At 54.4% G+C, this 21,143-nt stretch overlaps 1 protein-coding gene and 1 non-coding gene across 2 annotated transcripts in view; one reads left to right on the forward strand and one right to left on the reverse strand.

The window, feature by feature from the left end:
* Positions 1–21,143, reverse strand: part of DNAH1 (dynein, axonemal, heavy chain 1) — an 85,020-nt gene that overhangs the window by 12,881 nt on the left and 50,996 nt on the right. The window contains exons 36-55 of the mRNA XM_008572575.1: positions 20,970–21,061; positions 20,618–20,772; positions 16,151–16,328; positions 15,062–15,256; positions 14,852–14,971; positions 14,415–14,573; positions 14,217–14,324; positions 12,956–13,096; positions 12,654–12,814; positions 11,989–12,146; positions 8,817–8,995; positions 7,488–7,718; positions 6,077–6,273; positions 5,470–5,605; positions 4,344–4,552; positions 3,911–4,082; positions 2,804–2,995; positions 2,322–2,432; positions 1,247–1,432; positions 682–873 (exon numbers count right to left, since the gene is read on the reverse strand). Coding sequence (XP_008570797.1) covers positions 682–873; positions 1,247–1,432; positions 2,322–2,432; positions 2,804–2,995; positions 3,911–4,082; positions 4,344–4,552; positions 5,470–5,605; positions 6,077–6,273; positions 7,488–7,718; positions 8,817–8,995; positions 11,989–12,146; positions 12,654–12,814; positions 12,956–13,096; positions 14,217–14,324; positions 14,415–14,573; positions 14,852–14,971; positions 15,062–15,256; positions 16,151–16,328; positions 20,618–20,772; positions 20,970–21,061 — 3,272 coding nt within the window. The remainder of the gene's footprint in view (positions 1–681; positions 874–1,246; positions 1,433–2,321; positions 2,433–2,803; positions 2,996–3,910; positions 4,083–4,343; positions 4,553–5,469; positions 5,606–6,076; positions 6,274–7,487; positions 7,719–8,816; positions 8,996–11,988; positions 12,147–12,653; positions 12,815–12,955; positions 13,097–14,216; positions 14,325–14,414; positions 14,574–14,851; positions 14,972–15,061; positions 15,257–16,150; positions 16,329–20,617; positions 20,773–20,969; positions 21,062–21,143) is intronic.
* On the forward strand, positions 17,732–17,805 carry TRNAI-GAU. The gene has a single exon. It is a non-coding gene; the product is annotated as a tRNA-Ile (tRNA).

Here is a 21,143-nt window from a genome sequence, read left to right on the forward strand (position 1 = left end):
GCAGCCGGTCTGTATGTGGGATCCGAACCCTCGGCGGGAGAGCCACCGCACTCCCAAGCAGCGCACTGTAGCAGTGCGCCACCGGGCCGGCCCCTCCTAGCCAATTTCTGTGTCGCAGAGGGGCCCTCCAAGGATGCTGTGGGCTCCAGACTGACCTAATCATGGCACAGCCCCTGAGAGAGCACATGCCCCTGAACACTCAGAGTCCCAGATGGACAGATATACAGAGAAACCCAGAGAGACATAGGGGAAGCTGAAACTCAGGTGTTGAGGCCGAGGGAGAGAGGTGATAACTGAGCAGATGGTGAAGTTCTTGGCCAAGGCCATGGGGTTGCAGAAAGGAAAGGGCAAGAAAGAGAATCTCCAGGTTGTGGAGCCTTGGAGTGACTGGGTGACATCCAAGGGACACAGGAGCATGCCCAGGTCATAATTTCTTAATACTCATATGTTGGTGGGTACTTCTGAGGATGTGGCCAAGATTCAGATCTAAGAGCTCTTTGGGGCCAGCCCTGGTCCCAATCAACCATGTGTATTGCTGGTGTTGGTGAGGCGGGCAAAGAGAGACAGGACAGAGACCACAGCACGTGCAGATGTTGTGGTAGGGCAGGCTCCTCTAGGGCTTATCTGCCCTGCTGGGTCCTGTCCTCACTCACTGGCTGCCTGGGTGCCTGGCATGCTCACCTTGTCAAACTTGAAGAGGCTCTCGAGGAAGCGACCTGGGTCCTGCAGCAGCGCCTTGCCTGGCTCCCAGTAGTCATCGACCTTGGAGCCTGGCCTCTCTCCAGGCACCTTCTTGGGCTTGATACCCTTCATGATGCACACAGCCTCTATGACTAGCTTCACACCTGGGGGTGGCCGCTGCATAGCACGCACCTGCGGGCCGAGCAATGGGTGGGGATGGGGAGGCTTGTCACCGAGTAGGTACCCCTGGGCAGGGACGCTGCCAGACAGGGTGGGCCCTGCCAACCAAGTCCTTACCACCGCAAGACAAAGGGCATACCCAAAGATCTGAAGTCTGCCTCAGCCTGTGTTCTCCTGCTCCCCCAGGTGCTCGTGCTCCCGCCTGGGCCCTGCGAGCTAGCACAAGGAAGGCAGGGCAGGCAGCTGGGCTCTAGACAAGTTCTGCCCTCTCCTCTTGGCACATGGTCCCCAAGGCATATGCAGAGGAAGGGCCTGGGAACTAGGACCCAAGAGGACACCAGAGAGAGATACAAGAGGGAGTGCCAGGATACACCCAGATGCCCACCTCAGTCACATCATTCTTGTTGAGGTTGCGCAGGCTGGCCAGGGCTGCATCTAGGGCTGGCAGTGCCTCATCCAGGTCCTTCTGGGCATCATCGGCAATAGCTTGTGCCTTCCTGGCTTTCTCGTTGGCCTTGATCTCCTCTGCCTGCACTGATTTCTGGGTCTCCTCGGCGATGGCTGTATCCACCTGGGGATGGGGACAGGGAGAGCCCAACGGGTGGCCAGTGGCAGGGACAGGCATGCCCTCCTCCCATTTCTCCCCTCTGCATCCCAGTCCCCCCAGAAGAAAGGAAATGAGGGTTGAAATTATGGCCTGTTCTCCAAGGGCCCTCTCAGATATGACAGGCCATAGAGATCTGGGAATGCCAGGAGCCCCCTCCGCATCCTGAGTGCTTACCATGGCCTGGCATAGGGCTCAGGGGTTTACACAGTTGAGCATAACTGCCCCACACAGCAGGGACCCCGAAGCCCACAGGGCATCTTTATGCAAAACAGAGAAAAGTGCTCCCCCAACTTTCTTCCAGCTTCTTTCTCTCTGGTGGAAAATTTTGCAATACACTGACTTTGTGGAGGAGGACACTTGACTACTTCTGCCAGAAATCTGTCATAATGAACACACATCTGTGAGTCTATTTACCACGCCTCAAATACGGGCCCTCATGCTGTGCACAACCTACACATATGCCTGTGGCAGGCCTGTCACTCAATCCATGTTGTGATTATCAGAATTATTTGGGGTTGTTTGGATTCATCTGCCTTGCTTTTCACTGATCCCCTGCCCAGCACGGTACCTGGTATAGAATAGGTTCTGACCAAACATTTGTTGAATAAACGAATGACCAGTTAATGAGGAAGGGGGGCACAGAGAAGCTAAAAACTTGGGGTGGCCATGCAGCTAGAGATCTTGTGACAGAGACGCTGAGCATCCTCAGGCAGGGTCAGGCATCAGGGAGGGGCTTGGGGCACAGAGAAGCTAAAAACTTGGGGTGGCCATGCAGCTAGCGATCTTGTGACAGAGACGCTGAGCATCCTCAGGCAGGGTCAGGCATCAGGGAGGGGCTTGGGAGCATCCCAACCTTGATTTGCTCCATGGTGAACATAGTGTCCTTGGCAGCCTCCTCCAGCAGGGGGCGCATGATCTCCAGGTCCTCCTGCATCTTGGCCACATCCTCAGAAGTACGTAGCAGCTGAGGGTTGAGGACCGCACAGAGAGGAAAACAGGTGAGATGGAGACAGAGAGAAGTCTGGGCCTGCAGGGCTCTGGGGAGAGGACCCTGCTGGGCCGCCCTCATTCACAAGAGGCCAGCAGCTTCTATGGCCGCAGTGGACCCCAGAGGAAGGGGGTCTGTCTCCTGAGAATCTGTGGGATGCCCTGTTTTGGCCTGGCCCTTGGCCAGCAACTTTTGTTCTTTCAGTGAGGGAGGAAGCCATTCATTTAAACACTGCAGTGGGCTGCAGTTTGAAAGGCTGGCTGGGTCGCCCTGGCATCAGGGCTAAGACTGAGCAGGCAGAACCACAGGCAGCTAGCTGCTGTCCACAAGACCTCACCCAGACCCACCTTGTCCAGGCCACTCTTCATGCGGTTCTTGGCGGTTTTCAGCTCCAGTTTCTTTTGCCCAATGAGGACGGAGAAAATATTGAGAAGCTCCAGGTAGCTCTTGGGAGTCACATAGTTGTGGCGGGCCAGCTCTGCCAGGTACTCGACACACTTCTTGGCCACCGACTGGTGGATATACACGCAAACCTGAATCTGTGAGGAGGGAGACCACTGATGCTGGCCTTGTAGAGCCCGCAGCAAACACGGGGAACCAGGCACCCACGAAGCCACTGCAGCCTGGTCCCAAGGAGGGAGCCATGTCAGGAGCCTCAATGCCTCTCACACTCTCTCCCTCTTGTGAGCCTCACAACCTCCAGGCCAAGGCCACCTATTGTGCAGATGAAAAACCCAAGCCTCTGAGAAGTCAAGGGGCTTGTTCAAGTTCACACAGCTGTCAAGGGAAGGGCTGGCTTTGAAGGTGGACCCAGGTGTCTCCCTGCTCTTGGCCCAGTGCCCTTGTCACAGCCCCCATGACCTGAGAGCCCTAAGGTAGTACCCCCCTCAGAGGCAGGATCCAGGGGGAAGGAGGGCCCAAGGCCTCAGCACAGCTGGCAGGGAAATGCCAGGCTCAGCCTAGCTGTTAGTCCCCCAGTGACCATCATTCTTTCAGATTGGACCAGAGAAATCTAGCCCCTCCCCCATCTGGGGTCTCCGGAGTTGTCAGGGGGCTCTTAGAAGAAAGCTGCTATGAAGCCCTCAGGAGCCAGGCTCAGCCTAGCTGTTAGTCCCCCAGTGACCATCATTCTTTCAGGTTGGACCAGAGAAATCTAGCCCCTCCCCCCTCTGGGGTCTCCGGAGTTGTCAGGGGGCTCTTAGAAGAAAGCTGCTATGAAGCCCTCAGGAGATAAGGGTAACAGCGACCAGGTAGCGTGCCCAGCCTCCTGCATCACTGATGACCTGTGGGACTCCCCATTTTACAGATGAGGAAAGTGAGGCTTAGACAGGAAAGCTGTCTGACCAAAGGCTTGCTGTCAGTGGCGGGCCTGAGACTTTCACCCAGGCCTCAGTAGCCATGAACCCATGCTAAACAGCTCCCCCCAAGGGCATGCTCCTCACCAAGACACCTACCAGTCCTTCAGTTACTTCAAGGGAGGATTCCAGTTCTGGGATCTCTTTTAGGAACGTGGTGGCCACAGACTCTAGGGCCTCTGCTGGCCACTCGTTAAACCAGTCGATGGTACAGCAGTTGACCAGGGAGGGGAACTGCCTCAGGCGAGCTCGAAAGACCTCTCCAATGGGGCTAGGGGCAGGGGATCCAAATGAGGCCCAAAGACATTGACTGACACCCCCAGGAACCCAGGACCCAGGGCCCTTCCACAGCCCTGTGGCATGGCAGCCAGGATGCAACAGCACAGCAGCCTGGCCCCAGTGGCAAGACAGCCAGGTCTGGGGCCTTTTCTCCTCATCTCAAGCCTGAGTACCCAGGCCTCCAGTGTCCCTGGAGCCATCTCCACCTGCCCAGCCCTGCTGCCTCGCATGGCCCGGTGACAGCTGCCTATACCTCATGCATAGCACCACGTGGATATTGCTGCGCACACGCCCAGTATAGGCAGCCATGAGGTTGGCCTTGGTGGGCTGCAGGCCCTGTTCCTGGATATAGGGCCGCATGACGTTGACAATCTGGTCCTGCTCCTCCGCAGTATAAATGTTGGGAATGTCGCCAGAGTTCAGGACATTGTTGATGTCCTCCAGAAAGGACTCGTTCTTGATCTGGGGAGGGATGAGGGATGGGGGAGGTATGCCTTTTGATGACCCTATGTGAACTTCACAATAGCCCCATTTTACAGACCATGCCTCTAAGGCTCAGAGAAGTCCAGGGTCACACAAGTGACCCATAAGTGACCTCATAGTCACAGTCCAGGACTTGAACCCAGGCCTGCCCCACTGCAGGGCTATGAACATAGCCACTGGGCTGTGGCAGGGCCCTGGGTCCTGGGTGGGGAATGCAGCATCTTCCTCCTCACTCTCTAGGCATCTCTCCATGCGTCAGTTTACTCACAGGAGGAAACCATCACCACGGGCAGAGACAGGTCTTTGCCCATCTCATATATCCTGGGTCTGGCCTGTGTCAGAGGGCACCCTCACTTTCCTGACTAACTCAGTGGCTGCCTGAAGGGATCCCTGGGGTTGGGGCAAAGCTGGAAGCAGAGGGGCCTGTGTCCAGGGTGTGTCACATTGTGGGGCTTCAGTGTAGGCCCCTAGGCCCAACCCTGACCTGTTTTATCTTGTGGCCCCAGAGCACAACCCTCCTTCTCCCAGACTTGAGGAGAAGCCTCATGCCCAGGGAGTCCCAGAAGGAGCAGTCCCTGAGGAGAGCCATGGGTCCCCAGAACTTGGAGCACAGGTCTGGTAGTCCTTGAGGTGGGAAGCCTTTGCCAGTAAGGGGGGTGCCATGGTACTGGGGTTGCTTTACCCTTGGGGTTCACTCCTTGCCCCTTAGCTATGAGAGGTTGGGTTTGGCCCTACGTTCCTGACCTGCCCCACCTGTTCCCAGTGGTCCCTTCTAAGATGTGCCTCAACTGACAGTGAGCTGGGCATGAAGAACTGACCACTGTCCAGGATACCATGCTGGGATGGGGTTATGTCCAGCCCACCCTGAGCCTTGCCCACTGCCATGGCGGTGGCACCTGGGTGTCTGAGAACAGGAAGGTGATGGGCAGGTTCTGCAGGCCCGCCTTGAGCAGGACCTTCTTGACATCTTCGCGCCACTCGGACATGCCATAGTTCTTGGACAACTCAATCTGGAAGCACTCATACTCGGCCCTGGAGGCAGGAGTTTGGGTCAGGCATGCCAGTGGCTTGGGCCAAGCATTGAGGGGTGGTGGGTGCCCACACCCCACTCGGCCATCTGGAGTCTTGCTCCCATCCCGGGCAGACAAGCAGACTCTCCAGACCCTGAACTTGTTCTCTTGCCTCCAGACTTTACTGGTGCTGTTTGCTCAGCCTGGAATGCTCTTCCCTTCCATCCTCCCAGATCTGATTCTGAGAGCAGCCCATGGCCACCTTCCCTAGGAATCATTCCGGATGCCTGCAGCTACACCTCCCTCCCCACAGTACCATGGGCACTGCTGCTGCCTCTCCTTGCCCACGTCCTGTTCCCAGTCCTTCCAGAAGCCCACGGGCCGGGTGGGTCTGCCTCAGGGCTGCCCCAGGCTTCCACCACTGTGGAAAAGCATACATCAAACCGAGTCTGCTACCGGCCGCCCACTGCCCACCATGCCTGGGGACCCTCACATGTGCGAGGCGAGCCGAGTGAGGGAGCTGCGGCCACTGCCACCCACGCCCAGCAGGAGCGCGTTGCCCAGCGCCTGGCGCAGAGTGCGGCTGATGCGGCAGATGTGGCTCATGGCGTCCATGAAGAGGACCAGCCTCAGCTTGGCCGTGTTGATCTGGTTGTAGTCCTCCATGTACTCCTCAATCACCTGCATCATCTGGGGAACCGGGGCGGGGCATGGGGAGGGATGGGTCTCCCCTACTGTAGGGTCCCGCAGTCCCCTCCCCCTCCACTTTCCTTCTGTGTCCTGACTGAAAAACACAGAGTGCCTTGACTGCTCTGTGACCTGGCCAGCTACATGTTCTCTCTGGCAGATTTGAATCCAAGCCAGGGCCTTGAACTTGCCAGGCACTGATAAACTTGTTTAGGTTTCTCAAAACACTGAAAGATCAAATATGTTGCTACATACTTAGAAGTGAGCCCCGCCCCCAGCCAAATTCCTCAAGCCCTTATATAAACTCCATAAGCCACGCCCCTCGTTGCAGACATACCTAGGTGGAACATCTCTTGTCTCGCTGCAGGTCCCTCCTGCCCCCCAGTAGGTAAGTTCCCCTAATAAATGCTTTGGATTGACCACCTGGCATTGAGTGCTTCTTTCTTTGGAATCCCAATTAGCCCCATCTAGGGACAGTTTGGGGCAGTCCCCTGCGGGAACTCCCTGCTGCCACTTTTGGGGTGACTCTAGCCATGGGTTCAGCTGGTTGGAGCACTGTGCGCCGGGGCCCTCCCTAACAGGCGGCCCTGCTCCTCCTGTGCACAGGTGGATGCTGGGCATTGAGAAGCCAGGAACACTTGCATGGGGTGTGACCCACTGGACACACCAAGGCTTGAGGGTCAGAGTCAGAGCCCTGCCCGCTCCCTCTGGAGCTCCCCAGGCTATGCTGACCCTGGGACCCTGGTGGGAACTTCTGGGAACTAGGAGAGAATACGTGTGGAGAGAAACCATCAGGAGGCCCACGTCAGCCATGCAGCTCTAAGGCCACTGATCAAGGCCTTTTCCCTGCCTCCCTGGGGTCCTGACTGAGACTCGTGGCCCCAAGGTCCCTGCTGCCCCCCTGTAGGTGGATGACAACCCCTCAAACAGGCATGGTATGTCCCTGTTGACAGAGCCTGTCTCAGCTGAACCTCAGGCTTGTTCTCAGAGACAGCCAAGTAGGGCCTGCTGGCAGCACCCATTTGACAGGTGAGGAACCAGAGTCTCAGAGGCCAGGTGCTTGCCTGAAGTCACCAAGCTGGCCTTCCAACCTAGTGTCTTGACCCTCTAGTCATAGTGTGGTGGTCCATCAGTAGTGACTAAAGAGGGCCTGGGTCCCTGGGGGGCACAGTGAAGAGAACCCCACCAGGGTAAGGGCACCAGCCTGGGCCCCTCACCTTATTCTCATCTGTGATGAGCTCGTAGGACTTGAGGTCAGAGCCTGGCGACATGAAGTCCCCATAGAGAATGGGCTGGAAGGGACAGACCTCATGGAAAGCCACCTCCCATTGCTCCATGTGGCTCTCGAGGAGCTGGTCAAACCAGCTGCGGTCCTCCTCATTCACCAGTCGGTCACGGAACACGCGGCAGTTCTCGTGGTACCACAGTCGCAGCAACTGCACCTTGTCCTGCAGCCACCCCAGCATCAGTGCCGGCCCTCGGCCCCAGGGCCCTCAGCCAACTCGAAGCAGAAGAAGTGGGAGGTGGGTAGGAGCCACAGCTCCTGGACCCCTGACCTGGACTCAGCTCTCTACCACGACCCAGCCAGGGCGACATGTGGGGGCTGCGGGAAGGTGCATCAGCTGACGAACTGAAGGCTGGTGACTTACACAGTGCTGCCTGGGCTTTTCCACCCCCCAGCTCCAGGCCCAGTGGCCAAGTGCCCGCTGGGCACGCAGCTTCACTAGCTGGTCACGAGCACCTCAAGGTCATCACTTCCTCCTTTTAGCCCCCAAACGCCAAACCCAGGGGGGATGTCTGATTCTCCTTATACTTTCCTGACACCGCACCTCTAACTTCTCACCAAACCCCACTGACTTGACTTGCAAATCTTCTCTGAATCTGCCACACTCTGCATCTCTGTTTCTGCTGCTGACTCCATCCCAGCTTCCCTGCCTCTCTCTGGGTGACTGGGCCACCCTCAGGAAGCCCCCAGGCTCTTCTCTTGCCTCCTTTGGCTATAAGCTCATCAAGGCCAGGACCAGCTTCTGTCCTGTTCGCCCCATCTCCTCAGCCCTGGGCTCTGCACACACTGGCCATCCAGTCCCATTCCAAAGTGCAAGTCTGTCCCCACCCACTCCCATGGCTCCTCAGTGCCCTCAGGACAAAATCCAAGCTCCTTGCTCCCCACCAGGCCAGTGCACCTAACACCCACACTTCCTGCTCCTCCCACCTGCGTGTCTTTGGTTCCCAGAGGGCACCCTGCTCACTCTCCCCCAAAATCTTCTCACACACACGGCCTTCATCAGAAACCCTCTTTCTCCTTCGGCTTGCCCTTGCTCCCTCTTTGGTGTGACCCCCCTTCATGGCCCCCATTCCCGGTGTCGGTTTGACCCACAAGATCAGGCTCTTGGGGACCCGGTGCATGCGTGTTCCAGCTCAGTCAGGGCCTGGCTGAATTACGGTTGGGAGTGTTTGGGTAGGAAGACCTGAATTGGTGGGGCCCAGGAGGAAGTGAGGGCAGGGAGGGCAGCGTGGGACTAGGGAGGGGCCTGCTGGGTCCTCACCTCGACCTTAGCTGGGTCGGCCATGAGCATGCCCTGGAAGACTTTGGAGAGGTCCCTGAGGTTGAAGGTGTAGTGGGACTTGGCTGGAGTAGGCAGCAGCTGGAAGGTGATGGTGGCATACACCATGATGGTGGCTTCCACGAGGGGCTCCGTGAAGTGGGCGACGTTGGGGGCCCCAGCTGGGGGAGCAGGACAGGGGCCTGGGTCACACAGGCCGGAGCTCCCTATGTAGCCTCTGCAGATCATAACCTCCCTGCTTTGGCTGTGCTGCGATCTCCCCCTATGTGCCCCTTCCCCAGCCTAAAGGCTTAGATTCCACAAAGTCTTCAGCCCCATCTCAGATGCCCCCACCTTGGGGTGAGGAATCTCCTGCTCTGCGCTCCCCCTTTTACATCCTTGTTACTGACATGGCCTGCCAGTGCATAGGGGCACTGGTGCATCCATGGAATTGGGGGCACTAATGGGTAGGGCCTTTGCTGCCTTGCCATACAGGGCTGCACCCCAGACCTGAACATGCCAGCTCAGCCACACGTGGGAGGGGGTCGCATGGTCCACACAGGCTTCAGGAGTGCTTAATGGTGGATGTGGGAGGTCTGGAGCTCAGTCCTGACCTTTGGACTCACCGTCTGCTTTGGAACAACGGCAGCTACTGGCCTGCATTTTCGCCACTAACATACCCATTTGCTTGTTCTTTGAAAACCATCCAATTCTTTGCTGGAAATCAAATTCTGTCAGTGGGAACTTGGGACCCCCAGAAGTGGGAAAAAGAAAAGGCAGGACAGGGGCTCATCCATTAGTACAGGCACTGTTTTAGGTGCTGGGTACAGGAGGTGACCCAACCAGACACAGTTCTCACCCTCAACAAGCCAACATTCCTGTTGGGGGGACAGACAAAGAACAGATTGATAAGTAAGGAGACAGTAGACAGGTGGCAAGTGCTATGGAGAGATTTGCAGCAGGAGAGGTGTAGGGAGTGCAGGGTTGGGCGTGGGGGCGATTTTACAGATATGCTGGGGGAGGCCTCACTGAAGAGAGGGATATTCAAGCAGAGACCTGAAGACATGAGCTGCAAGCATGCACACATCTGGAGAAGGAGTGTTTCAGGTGGAGGGGACAACAAGGGCAAAGGCCCTGAGCTAGGAGCATGCCTGAGGTGGCAAGGACCAGCAAGGAGGGGGTGGCAGGAGGAGGTGGGATCACAGAGGTGATGAGGGGTGAACCTAGGATGGCGTTGCTACAACTGTTGGGACTCAGGCTCCTGCCTTGATGAGACAGTTGAGTAGAGGAGGAACATGGTCTGGCTGTAAGTGGAGGATGGACCATAGGTGGGTGAAGGCAGGAGCAAGGAGACCAAGGCGGGGGCTGCTGCAGGGGTTGGGTGAGTGGGGATGGGGTGGTCAATTTGGGATGGGTTCTGAGCGGAGAGTCAGATCACCTGACAGATGAGATGTGGCATGAGAAAGAGGGACCAAGGATGACAACCAAAGCTCTTGTCTTGAGCAACTGGAAAGTTGGAGTTGGCATCACCTGAGATGAGAAGAGTGCCTGGGGCAGGGGCATCCAGGAGTTTGGGTATGGACAGCTTCAGTCTGAGATGCCCCGTAGACATCCTGAAGATGTGGAGCCAGGCATTCAGGGGAGAGGTCTGGGCTGAGGACTTGAACTAGGGTGTTGTCAGCACAAAGATGGTTTTTACTACCAGAAGCAGGATGAGATTGTCTCAGGAGAGCGTAGTTGGAGAGAGAAGAGGCTGGAGACCAAGCTCCAGTCAATCCGAGAAGGGAAAGGGCAGAGGGTGTTGTCAGCACAAAGATGGTTTTTACTACCAGAAGCAGGATGAGATTGTCTCAGGAGAGTGTAGTTGGAGAGAGAAGAGGCTGGAGACCAAGCTCCAGTCAATCCGAGAAGGGAAAGGGCAGCCAGGGAGGGGGAGGGCCTGACAGGCATGCTGCAGGAAGGAGGGGCCGTGAGCCAGGTCAGCACTGCTGACACCTGGGGAAGATGAGGACCGAGAGCTGACCACTGGTCTGGCCACACAAGGCCACTGGTGACAAGAACACACTCAAGGAAAGTGGGAGGGGAGAGCTAGTGGCAGCGGGAGGAGACATGCTTTTGAGTTTTGCTATCAAGGAGAGCAAAGAAATGGGGTGATGGCCCAGGTTGGGCGGGCAGGGGCCCAAGGGGGGCTATTTCGTGTTTTTGTTGTTATGGTGGGAGAAACCAGGGCATGTGTGTGTGCTGCTGGAATGGCCCACTGCAGGAAGGAGTGCTGCTGTTGGGGGAGGCACATCCTCAGGCAGGCCCAAGGGGAGGGCTTGGCCTCGTTCTAGAGCAGGAAGTCCACTCCCAGTATCAAGAGAAAAGAAAGGGCCACGAGACAAAAGAGGACAGAGACCCAAGTGGCCAGAGGCCATGATGACCAACAGACCCGCATGGGGCTGCCATACAAGGACGCCTGTCCCCCAGCTACAAATCTTGCCTGACTCTCCTGCGTATGCCCGCCTCTGCAGAGGCTGGCTCTCATTGAGCTGGGGTTCTTCACACAAGTGGGAGTTTGTCGGATTCCTTTATTCATCCATTCACCTTGCATTAACTTTGCATCTACTATCAGTTGGACACTCACCCAGGCACCAAAGGACTAACAGGCAATAAGAATGGGTGAATGAGCCAATGAAGGCAGTCCATACCTTTGCTCTGGCACCCAGTAGCCCAAGGTCCCACCCTCAGCACACCCAACCAGAGCCCAGGGCTCACCCTGGAAATAGTACCCCTTCCCATCCAGCTATAAAGACAAATATATTAATATTATTTATTAAAATTTTTATTTGAGGGCCGGCCCGGTGGTGCACTGGAGAGTGCGCCGCTTGGGAGTGTGGCGGCGCTCCCGCTGAGGGTTCGGATCCCATGTGGAGACCGGTTCCCGCTCACTGGCTGAGCGCGGTGTGGGCGCAACACCGAGGGTTGCGATCCTGTTACCGGTCAGTAAAAAAGACAAAAAGGAAAAAAAAATTTTTTTATTTGACCTAAAAGTTCATTTCCCCCCAATTTTAAGAGAAATTAAAGCATTTTCATGGGCCCCTAAAAGTACCATGGGCTTTCGGCTCTATGCCTACTATACCCCTGCTCAGCACACCCAGCCCGCGCTCTGCTAGCCCAGGCTGGCAGCACGCACCGATGCTCTTGCGGTCATACCAGCCGCCATGGTCCATGAACTGGCGCAGCAGCTCAATGGGCGGCTGTGCACCATACGTCTCCAGGGCTGGCATGTTCAGGTCATCAATGAAGAAGATGAAGTTGCGCCCCAGGGGAGGCCCAAACACACCCTTCCGCCTGTGGGGAAGGGCCGTGTGAGTCCACCCACAGTCACCAGGTCCCCTGAGAATCCAGGGGCAACAGGATAGCAGCCCTGCCTCTGCGAAACTGTCACTAAATTTCAGCCTCCTCCAAATTACTAGACCTCTTGACCTGCTCTCTTTCTTGTTCTGAGCATCCTGGGACATCACACAGACTGGCAGACCTGAGTCTGAACTCCCTTAAGGAGAGTCTCGCCTACCCAGGCATATGGATAACACACATCTTAAAGACAGACCCACAGCCCCGCCCAAGTGCCCAGCCCAAGGCAAGCACCCACTGAAAATCTCTGTGGGAATTCTTGGTGGAGGAAAGGCTTTGGAGCAGTTTGCAAGGGAACCCAGCCTCCCCTTGGGGAGCTACCAGCTCTCCCTGGGAGGTTTCTGGCAAATATGGGAGCATAATTTGGTGGGTAGGTGAGACAGCAGCTGGTTCAGCCAGGCTGGGGAGACACTGGGGCCAAGGAAGGAATGAGGGGTGCCCTGCCTCTTGTCCATCTTGCTGTCGATGAGGTCCTGGGTCTGGTTGGCTGAAGTGCGGGCTGAGAAGGTTAGGAAGTGGCTAATGTACTCCAGGGGCAAGTTCTTAAGGAGCTTGTCAGAGATGGTGAGTGTCTTCCCTGTGCCCGTCGGCCCAATACACAGCACCTGGGAGAGCAGAGATCATGCAGGTGGAATGAACACAGGGCTCGGCGCACAGGAGCTGCTGCCTTGTCAGTGTGGGAGGCTAGCTGACCCCCAGCCTGGGAGATGGGGTGGGCTGAGGCAGGGTAAGGTAGGGGCACTCACGGGCTTGTTGTTGGTGAGCAGCATGCCCAGCAGGTAGGACATCTGCATAGTGTTCACAGTGGGCACAATGATGTTGCAGTAGTTGGTGTCTGGTATCATGGTGAATGTAGCTGAGGAGTCCATCCACTTCACCCAGGCAACCTGGAACCACAGGTGGCTCAGGGCTGGGACTGGAACCCTGCCCCACCCCACTCCTGGCTGCAGCCTTGCTGCCAAGTGCAGCAGGAGGGCAAGGAGCTGCACTGCTGGGCCTTGGCAAGAGGGTCCAGGTGAGATGCTACTTTGGAAAGAACTAGCAAGTCTTGTGCCCAGCTCTCCGCACAGGGTGGGGGACTGCCGGTACAAATCACTGGGAATGGGAGGCTCTCTGAACACAGCTTCCCAGGTGGGGACTCCCTGCACACAGCCATCCAGGTCAGGGGCTCCCTACGGACTACCAGTCCCAGGTCTCTGCATGAAGGAGGTGCTTTGGGAATCAAACAACCCAGAATGCAAAGGTTTTTGCAGTTTAGTTCCAGGTTATCAAAGTACTGTAGGAACCAGAACCACGGGCACTGGTGTCAGCTGGATGCTGAGAGGCCACCTGACCCAGTCTCCCCTGCTGTATGAATCCTTTACCCACAGCCTTGACCCAGACTGCAGACTTCCCTTGATGGGGTCTCACTATGGCCAAACCAACATGTCCTTCTGGGGACAATTCTGACCGTTAGGCCCAAATATTCCTTATAAGCCCCCAGCAGGACCCAGCAAAGTGACTGTCAGGTCTCTACAGATCCCTCTCTAGCCTCCTCCTGGGCTGGGGTCCTGACCCTGGAATAAGGGCAGGCTCATGGAGCCTTCGCTGGTTGATCGTACTGATGGGGACACTGAGGCAGGCCATGAGGGAGGACTAGGCAAGTGCGGCTTTTAAGTAGAACTGAGGCAGCCAGTCCCCGGGCTCAACACCACCACAGAGGCAGCAGTGAGTATGGCTGGGGGCTTAGGCACTCTGACGTCTCCCAGCCCCAGGTTCAAGGATAACTCTGCCACTGACTAACTGGGTGTGACTATTCTGAGCCTCAATTTCCTTGTCTGGAAAATGGGCAAAATAATGACCACCCCATGTGTCTGTGAGGATTCATGAGGTGATGGGAATAACCCCCAGCCTGAGTCCTGGGGATCGTCAACATAACCTCCTCTCTGTGGTCACTGTCATCGAGGAGAAAAGCCAACACCCAGTGGGACCCTCCCTGTCCCATGCCCTGAGTGGGTCTGTGGCCACCTGCTTGCTCTCCTCCTCATCCTCATCCTCCTCGTTGGTGTTGCTGATCCCTGCGTCCTCCAGCCTGTAATCAAACACCAGCCCCTCTTCTGGGAAATGCAGAGTCAGCTGCCAGGGACCAGGAGGAAAATCAGGCCGTGAGGTTCAGGAGGCTGGTGTGGCCACTGGTCCCTGGGGGTCTGGGAGCTGCCGACTCACCTTCTCGGTTGTCATCTTGATCCTTAGCCAGTGGCTGAAGCTGAGGCGACCTTTGCTGTCCCCAGTGGCACCCACACTCCAGATCAGGGAAAAGATGAACCAGGGCTCGATCAGCTCTGGGATGCGACTCAGCTTTTCAGGGGGTACTTTCCTGAGGCCCTAAGGAAAGAAGGCACAGCATCGGGCTAAGGCAGGGATAATACTGGGCAGCCTGAGGAAGTGGGACAGGACATGTCTTGGCCTCTGCCACATTGCTTTGTTTCCCTACAGCAGAGTGGTTCCATGACCCATGTCAGGGTGGTCCATGACCCATGTCAAGCGAATCCAACTCTCTCTTCCAGGAAGCTGGACTTGGGATTCAGGTCCTCAAAGGCCTGGCAAGGAGAGCAGCAGGGCAGGAGGATCCAGGCATCCAGCCCCACTGTTCAGGGCTTTACCTCTCTAGGCAGAAAGGGCTTGAAGAAGCAGTCAAGCAGCTTGAGGAGGCTCGTGATCAGGTTGCTGTTGGTTGAGGCGATCACCTCCTTCACCGAGGATCGAACAAAGGTGATGGATTCCTGCAGGGAGTGAGCACCCAGCTGTCATGGCTGGTGGCCACAGTGCCCTGCTGTCCCACCTGGGCTGGGCATACCCATGGCATGGCTTACCTCCAGGAAGCTGACAAAGAGAGTCTTGAAATGCTCCTCATAGGGCTTCAGCAAGGTGGGGAGCTTCTTCAGCCAGCACTCAACGAAGGGCATGAGCCCCAGGATGCTGGGCTCCAGGTACACCATGCCACAGCGGGATACTGTGGCTGGTGAGGCCACTGCCAGGTCCTGTACCTCGAACATCATGGTCATCGCCTGGTGCCAAGATGAAATGCATGAGTGGGCTGGCTGCCAGTCCCCAGGGCCGGAGAAGGGCTGCAGGGCCATGGGGAAGGGCTGCCCATCTTGCAAGTGAGAGTTGTGGGCAGGGACAATGCTGGGAGTGGGGGTGCAGGAACCCCTGGGCCCTTAGCTGATAATGTGACCCTCCCTGGAGCCCTGGGGAACAACCAAAGTCATGAGATTCCTGGGATTTTCTGGCCAGCCTGGGGTCAGGGCATTTTAGGGTTCCTGGAGGCCCAGGGAAATCTGAACTGTTTGCTCTGCTCTAGAGTCCCCATCCTGTCCCCCATGCACATGGACACAGATTCACATTCACTGCCAGGTGTTCTCAGGACTCAAGAGCTCGGCTTAGGGTAGGCACCATAAACTTCTCTCATGCCCAGGCCATACCCCTCTTTCTCTGAGAACTGCCCCTCACACATCAGGCAGGTCCCTGTGGCCAGGTCTGTATTACCCATCCCTCAGACCCTGGGCACATTGCCAAGACTGAGTGGACACCTGACCCAGACTAGGCCCACATGGCTGAAGGTGGGCCTGGGAGGCAGGAGGCAGGACACACTGGGGAGTTGGGTGGTTGTCCTGGCCCTGGGCTCAGTGTATCACAGAGAGTGGGTCTGCAGAAATGTCACACTGAGCAGGTTCATGGGACATACTGAGGTGTAGGAGGTTGGGCCAGGGAGGAGCACTGGGTGCTGAGCCCGAGCTCCTGCCAGCTGGAGGGTTCCTGGGCTTGGTTGTATTGATGGCCTGGGACGCAGCCATGGTCCCAAGAGAGGGGTAGAGGGGGACAAGGCTGGGTCAGCGTGGTGTGGCCTCTGGGCCCACCCAGCCACGGAGGAGAGTGGGTGGGCAGATGAGTGGGAGCACCTCTGTGAGTTTGATGATCTCCCCAGAGCTGAGGCACAACTTCTTGTTGTCGTCCAGCACTGTGTTCATGTTCTCAATCCAGACGGCATCCACAGGCCCATCGAACATGTACCACTTCTTGTTGGTGTCAGAGGTGATGGCATCCGCCCGGATGAGGGAGGAGAAAATTCCGTCTGTCCTGCAGCCACCAGAGAAGAGAGGGCTATAGGTGCCAGGGGGGCAGGGAGCAAGGACAGCAGGCTCCCAGGGAAACCTGGCCACTGGGCTGGCCCTGCTCTGTTTCTTTTTTTCCCTTCAATGTCTTCATTAACTTAAAAATTGTAATGGGAAAAATGGAACTTGTTGGTGTGACATGGTATAATAAAAACACATGCTCATATGATCTCCCTGCTGAATCCCCACTGAAGTCACATTAAAAGAAGATAAACGGTGACATCTCAACAGGAAAAGGGAAATGGGAGAGAACAGAAAGAAATGGAGAAAGGGATGGAGAAGGGGCAGGACACAGCAGAGAAAGCAGGCTCGTGAGAAGGGCCAGGTCCTGCCACAGAACCCAGGAAGGCTCAGATGTTAGAGGCACCACATGCCAGGGATGGTGGTAAAAGGGTGACACAGATTCTCTGCTTGGCGAAAATGTACTCAGACTACTGAACCTTCTCCTAGGCCTATCTGTGCACTTCCTTATAAAATTCAGTTTTAGAAAAGAATCCTAGGGCCGGCCCGTGGATCACTTGGGACAGTGTGGTGCTGATAAAACCAAGGCCACAGGTTCTAATCCCTATATAGGGATGGCCGGTTAGCCCACTTGGGAGAGCATGATGCTGGCACCACCAAGTCGAGGGTTAAGATCTCCTCACTACTCATTTAAAAAAAATAAAAAAGAATAATGCTTGATATGATCCTATATATTGAACACCCTAAAGCCTCTACAAAAAGAACTCTTAGAGTTGGTAAATGATTTCAGCAAAGTTGCAGGATACAAAATCAACACACAAAAGTCAGTAGCATTTCTATACACCAACAGTGAACATGCAGAAAAAGAAATAAAGAAAGCTTGCCCATTTACAATAGCCACCAAAAAAATAAAATACTTAGGAATAAAGTTAAAATGTATGCTATACGAAGTTATTACGTCCATACCTTTGCTCTGGCACCCAGTAGCCCAAGGTCCCACCCTCAGCACACCCAACCAGAGCCCAGGGCTCACCCTGGAAATAGTACCCCTTCCCATCCAGCCCTCCCAGGCCTGCACTTACGCACAGGCTCCTGGTAACTTTTTTCTCCAAGGAGTCCATCTGGAGGGTTGAAGGAGAGACAGGGGGCTCAGAATTAGGTGGACCTCTTGCTGCCCACACCTTGGCCAATTGTGCCTGGCTGGGAAGTTCCCAAAGCAGCTACTGACCACCTCCCCACCCCCAAGCTGGACATGAGGCAAGTCCTGGCTTACAGCCAGGCCAGAGGAGGGAAGGCCTAGCTTCTATTATTTACCACCTGGCACAGTGCCAAGTGGAGTTCAAAGGTCAGAGTGTATATTTGGTGGGAGGTGTACTGGCAGGGGAGATAGCATCCTGGGATGGGGCTGGCTGGTTAGCTCAGTTGGTTAGAGCATGGTGCTGATAACACCAAAGTCCGAGGTTCAATCCCTGTACCGCCCAGCCACCAAAAAAAAGAAAAAAAAGCATTCTGGGACAGACTTCCCCAAGCCCCATAAAGGATCAGGGCCACTTTGTCCATTGTATCTTGTGTGGGATCTGAACCCTCAGGCGGGAGCACCGCCGTGCTTCCCAAGCGGCGCACTATCCAGTGCTCCACCGGGCCAGCCCCAGACATTTATATAGAATAACAAAAGACTACGCATAGCCAAAGCAATGCTGAGCAAAAAAAAAAGCTGGAGGCATAACACTACCTGACTTTAAACTATACTACAAAGCTATAATAACCAGAAACAGCATGGTACTGGCATAAAAACAGACACACAGATCAACAGAATAGAATAGAGAACCCAGAAATCAACCCATACACCTACAGCCATCTGATCTTTGACAAAGTCACCACGTCTACACAGTGGGGAAGAAACCGCCTCTTCAGCAAATGGTGCTGGGAAAACAGGATATCCATATGTAGGAGAATGAAACTAGACTCATACCTCTCACCATATACCAAAATCAACTCAAAATGGATTAAAGAATTAACTATACATCCTGAAACAATAAAACTTCTTAAAGAAAACAGGAGAAACACTCCAGGAAGTAGGAGTGGGTACAGACTTCATGAATATGACCCCCAAAGCATAGGAGAAAATATTTGCAAAATATACATCTGACAAAGGATTAATATCCAGAATATACAAGGAACTCAAACAACTTTACAGAAAAAAAACAAATAACCCAATTAAAAAATGGGCAAAGGAGCTGAATAGGCATTTCTCAAAGGAAGACATAACGAATGCCCAGTAGACACATGAAAAAATGCTCAAAATCACTCAGCATCTGGGAAATGCAAATCAAAACTACACTGAGATACCATCTCACCCCAGTTAGGATGGCTAAAATCCAAAAGACTCTGAACGATAAATGCTGGCGAGGTTGCGGAGAAAAAGGAACTCTCATACATTGTTGGTGGGAATGCAACATGGTGCAGCCTCTATGGAAAATGGTATGGAGGTTCCTCAAACAGTTGCAGATAGATCTACCATATGACCCAGCTATCCCACTGCTGGGAATATACCCAGAGCAATGGAAATCATCACGACGAAGGAATAACTGCACTCCAGTGTTTATTACAGCACTCTTTACAATAGCCAAGAGCTGGAATCAGCCCAAATGTCCATCATCAGATGAGTGGATACGGAAAATGTGGTATATCTACACAATGGAATACTACTCAGCTATAAAAACGAATGAAATACTGCCATTTGCAACAACATGGATGGACCTTGAGAGAATAATATTGAGTGAAACGAGTCAGGCAGAGAAAAAGAAATACCACATGTTCTCACTTATTGGTGGGAGCTAAAAAAATAAACAAATTAATTTACCCAAAAACACACCAAAAAATACCGGGGGTGGGGTGGGGAAGAAGATATAACAACTATACTTTTTTTGTAGTTGTTACAACAAACAAACGGAAAGGACATTCTTGGGGGAATGGGAGAGAGGGAGGAGGGCGGGAGGTGTCGGTGAAGGGCCATAATAATCATATACATTGTATATTGACAAAATAAAAAATTAAAAAAAAAAAAAAAGTTACAGGAACACTGAGTAAGAAAGATTTCATTGTATTGTAAATTTTAATTTACATTTCTGCCTCCCTTTGAGGGATGGGTGAGTTTTATCTATCGATATATGTGCAGAGACAGACGTGTAATAGGCTTTCAACCAATGTTTATTGAAGGAGTGAATGAATTAACTAACTAAACTAAAGATTCTGTCCTTAGTTTTAAAAGTAATGTTATTATAGAATCATCCTTCATTTGGGGGGCAGAGAAGAAACAACAATCACAACAATTCCTTGAACTTGTTGAGACAAGTGAACAGACATGATGTAGCGGGGAGGGGAGGGGAGGGAGAGAGGGGGAAAGAGGAACCTGTAAAGGGTCATGAAAATCAACCACAATGTATATTGAGAAGTTAAAATAATAAATAAATACATAAATAAATAAATGAATAAATAAACATCACAGAGAGAAAAAAAAAAAGAATCCTGCTAAGTCAGTTTAGCAAGAACCCCCACCCTTGATAACTGATCACCCTTGATATCTGGTCAGGTTCCTCATCCTTCACCATCCCCAGGCGATGTCTGATCACCCTGGCCCGTCTTCAGCAAGAATCCTATTAGATGGGTTTAGCCAGAATCCCTCTTACTCCAATGTTTCCTCAGTAATTTTCCATCCATTGACCCCCACACTGCTCCTTGGCTATAAATTCTCACTTGCCCATGCAGTATTCATAGTCGAGCCCCAATCTCTCTCCCCCACTGCAAGACCCTGTTGCAGTCGTCCCTATACCTGTCATTATGGTCCTGAATAAAGTCTACCTTACCATGCTTTAACAAGTATCACTGAATAACGTTGTATTTAACAGAGGACATTTTCTGGTTTAACTCCCAGGCTTCCCACCTACCCACATAAGAGCCTGGAGTGGATGTGGGTGCAGTCCTTCACCAGAAGTGGGGCAAGCAGTATAGGCCCACACTGGGTAAGATGGATGACTCTCCCTCCCCAGTGCCCATCCCCAATGGGCTCCCAGAACACTGGAGCCAAGCAGACACCCCCAGCAGGAGACTGAAGACTCTTCTCTGGAGAAACAGAGAGGAAGTGGAGTGGTGGATAGAATCACAGCTTTGAGCTGCAGAGTCTGAGTTCCCAACCTTCCACTAGGCTAAGGTAGAGAGAAGAAGGCCCATGGCCCACAGCCTCCAGAGGTCTGGGAGCAGGGTGGTCACCGGAGGGATGGGGGTGCCACTCACCACTCGTGGGTGAGCAGGTCAAACTCCCCGTACAGCTGTCCCATCGTGATGGACTTGGGGTTGAGCACATAGTAGTTGACGGCCTCATACACACCGCCACTGATGGACGGCTGCCCTTTCAGCGACGTCATGGCAGCTGCCAGGACTCTGTAGCACTGGGGAAATGGGCCGCCCAACAGTGAGCCTCCTGGCCCCATGGAGAGCAGGACTGGATTGGTCTGGGGACCACGGTAAATGGGAGGGGTATTCTAGAGGCCAAAGGGGTACAAATGGAGGCCAACACCCCTATTGCAGCTGCGCCACCCTCAGGCCCACGGTCTGCGCACTGGCTGCCTGGCTTGGCCCCACTTACGTTACTCTTGCCGGAGCCTGTGGGCCCGACAAGCATGAGGCCATGCCGCACCACTGTGGTCTCATAGAGCTGGATGCACTTGGTCAGGAAGCCTGGGGGACATGACAGAGGAACCCAGGAGTCAGAGCACGGGCATGGGTCCTGGCTACGCCACTAGCTTGTATGACCCCAGGT

The sequence above is a fragment of the Galeopterus variegatus genome, unplaced genomic scaffold, assembly GCF_000696425.1.
Source record: "Galeopterus variegatus unplaced genomic scaffold, G_variegatus-3.0.2 Scaffold806, whole genome shotgun sequence".
NCBI classification, from domain to species: domain Eukaryota; kingdom Metazoa; phylum Chordata; class Mammalia; order Dermoptera; family Cynocephalidae; genus Galeopterus; species Galeopterus variegatus.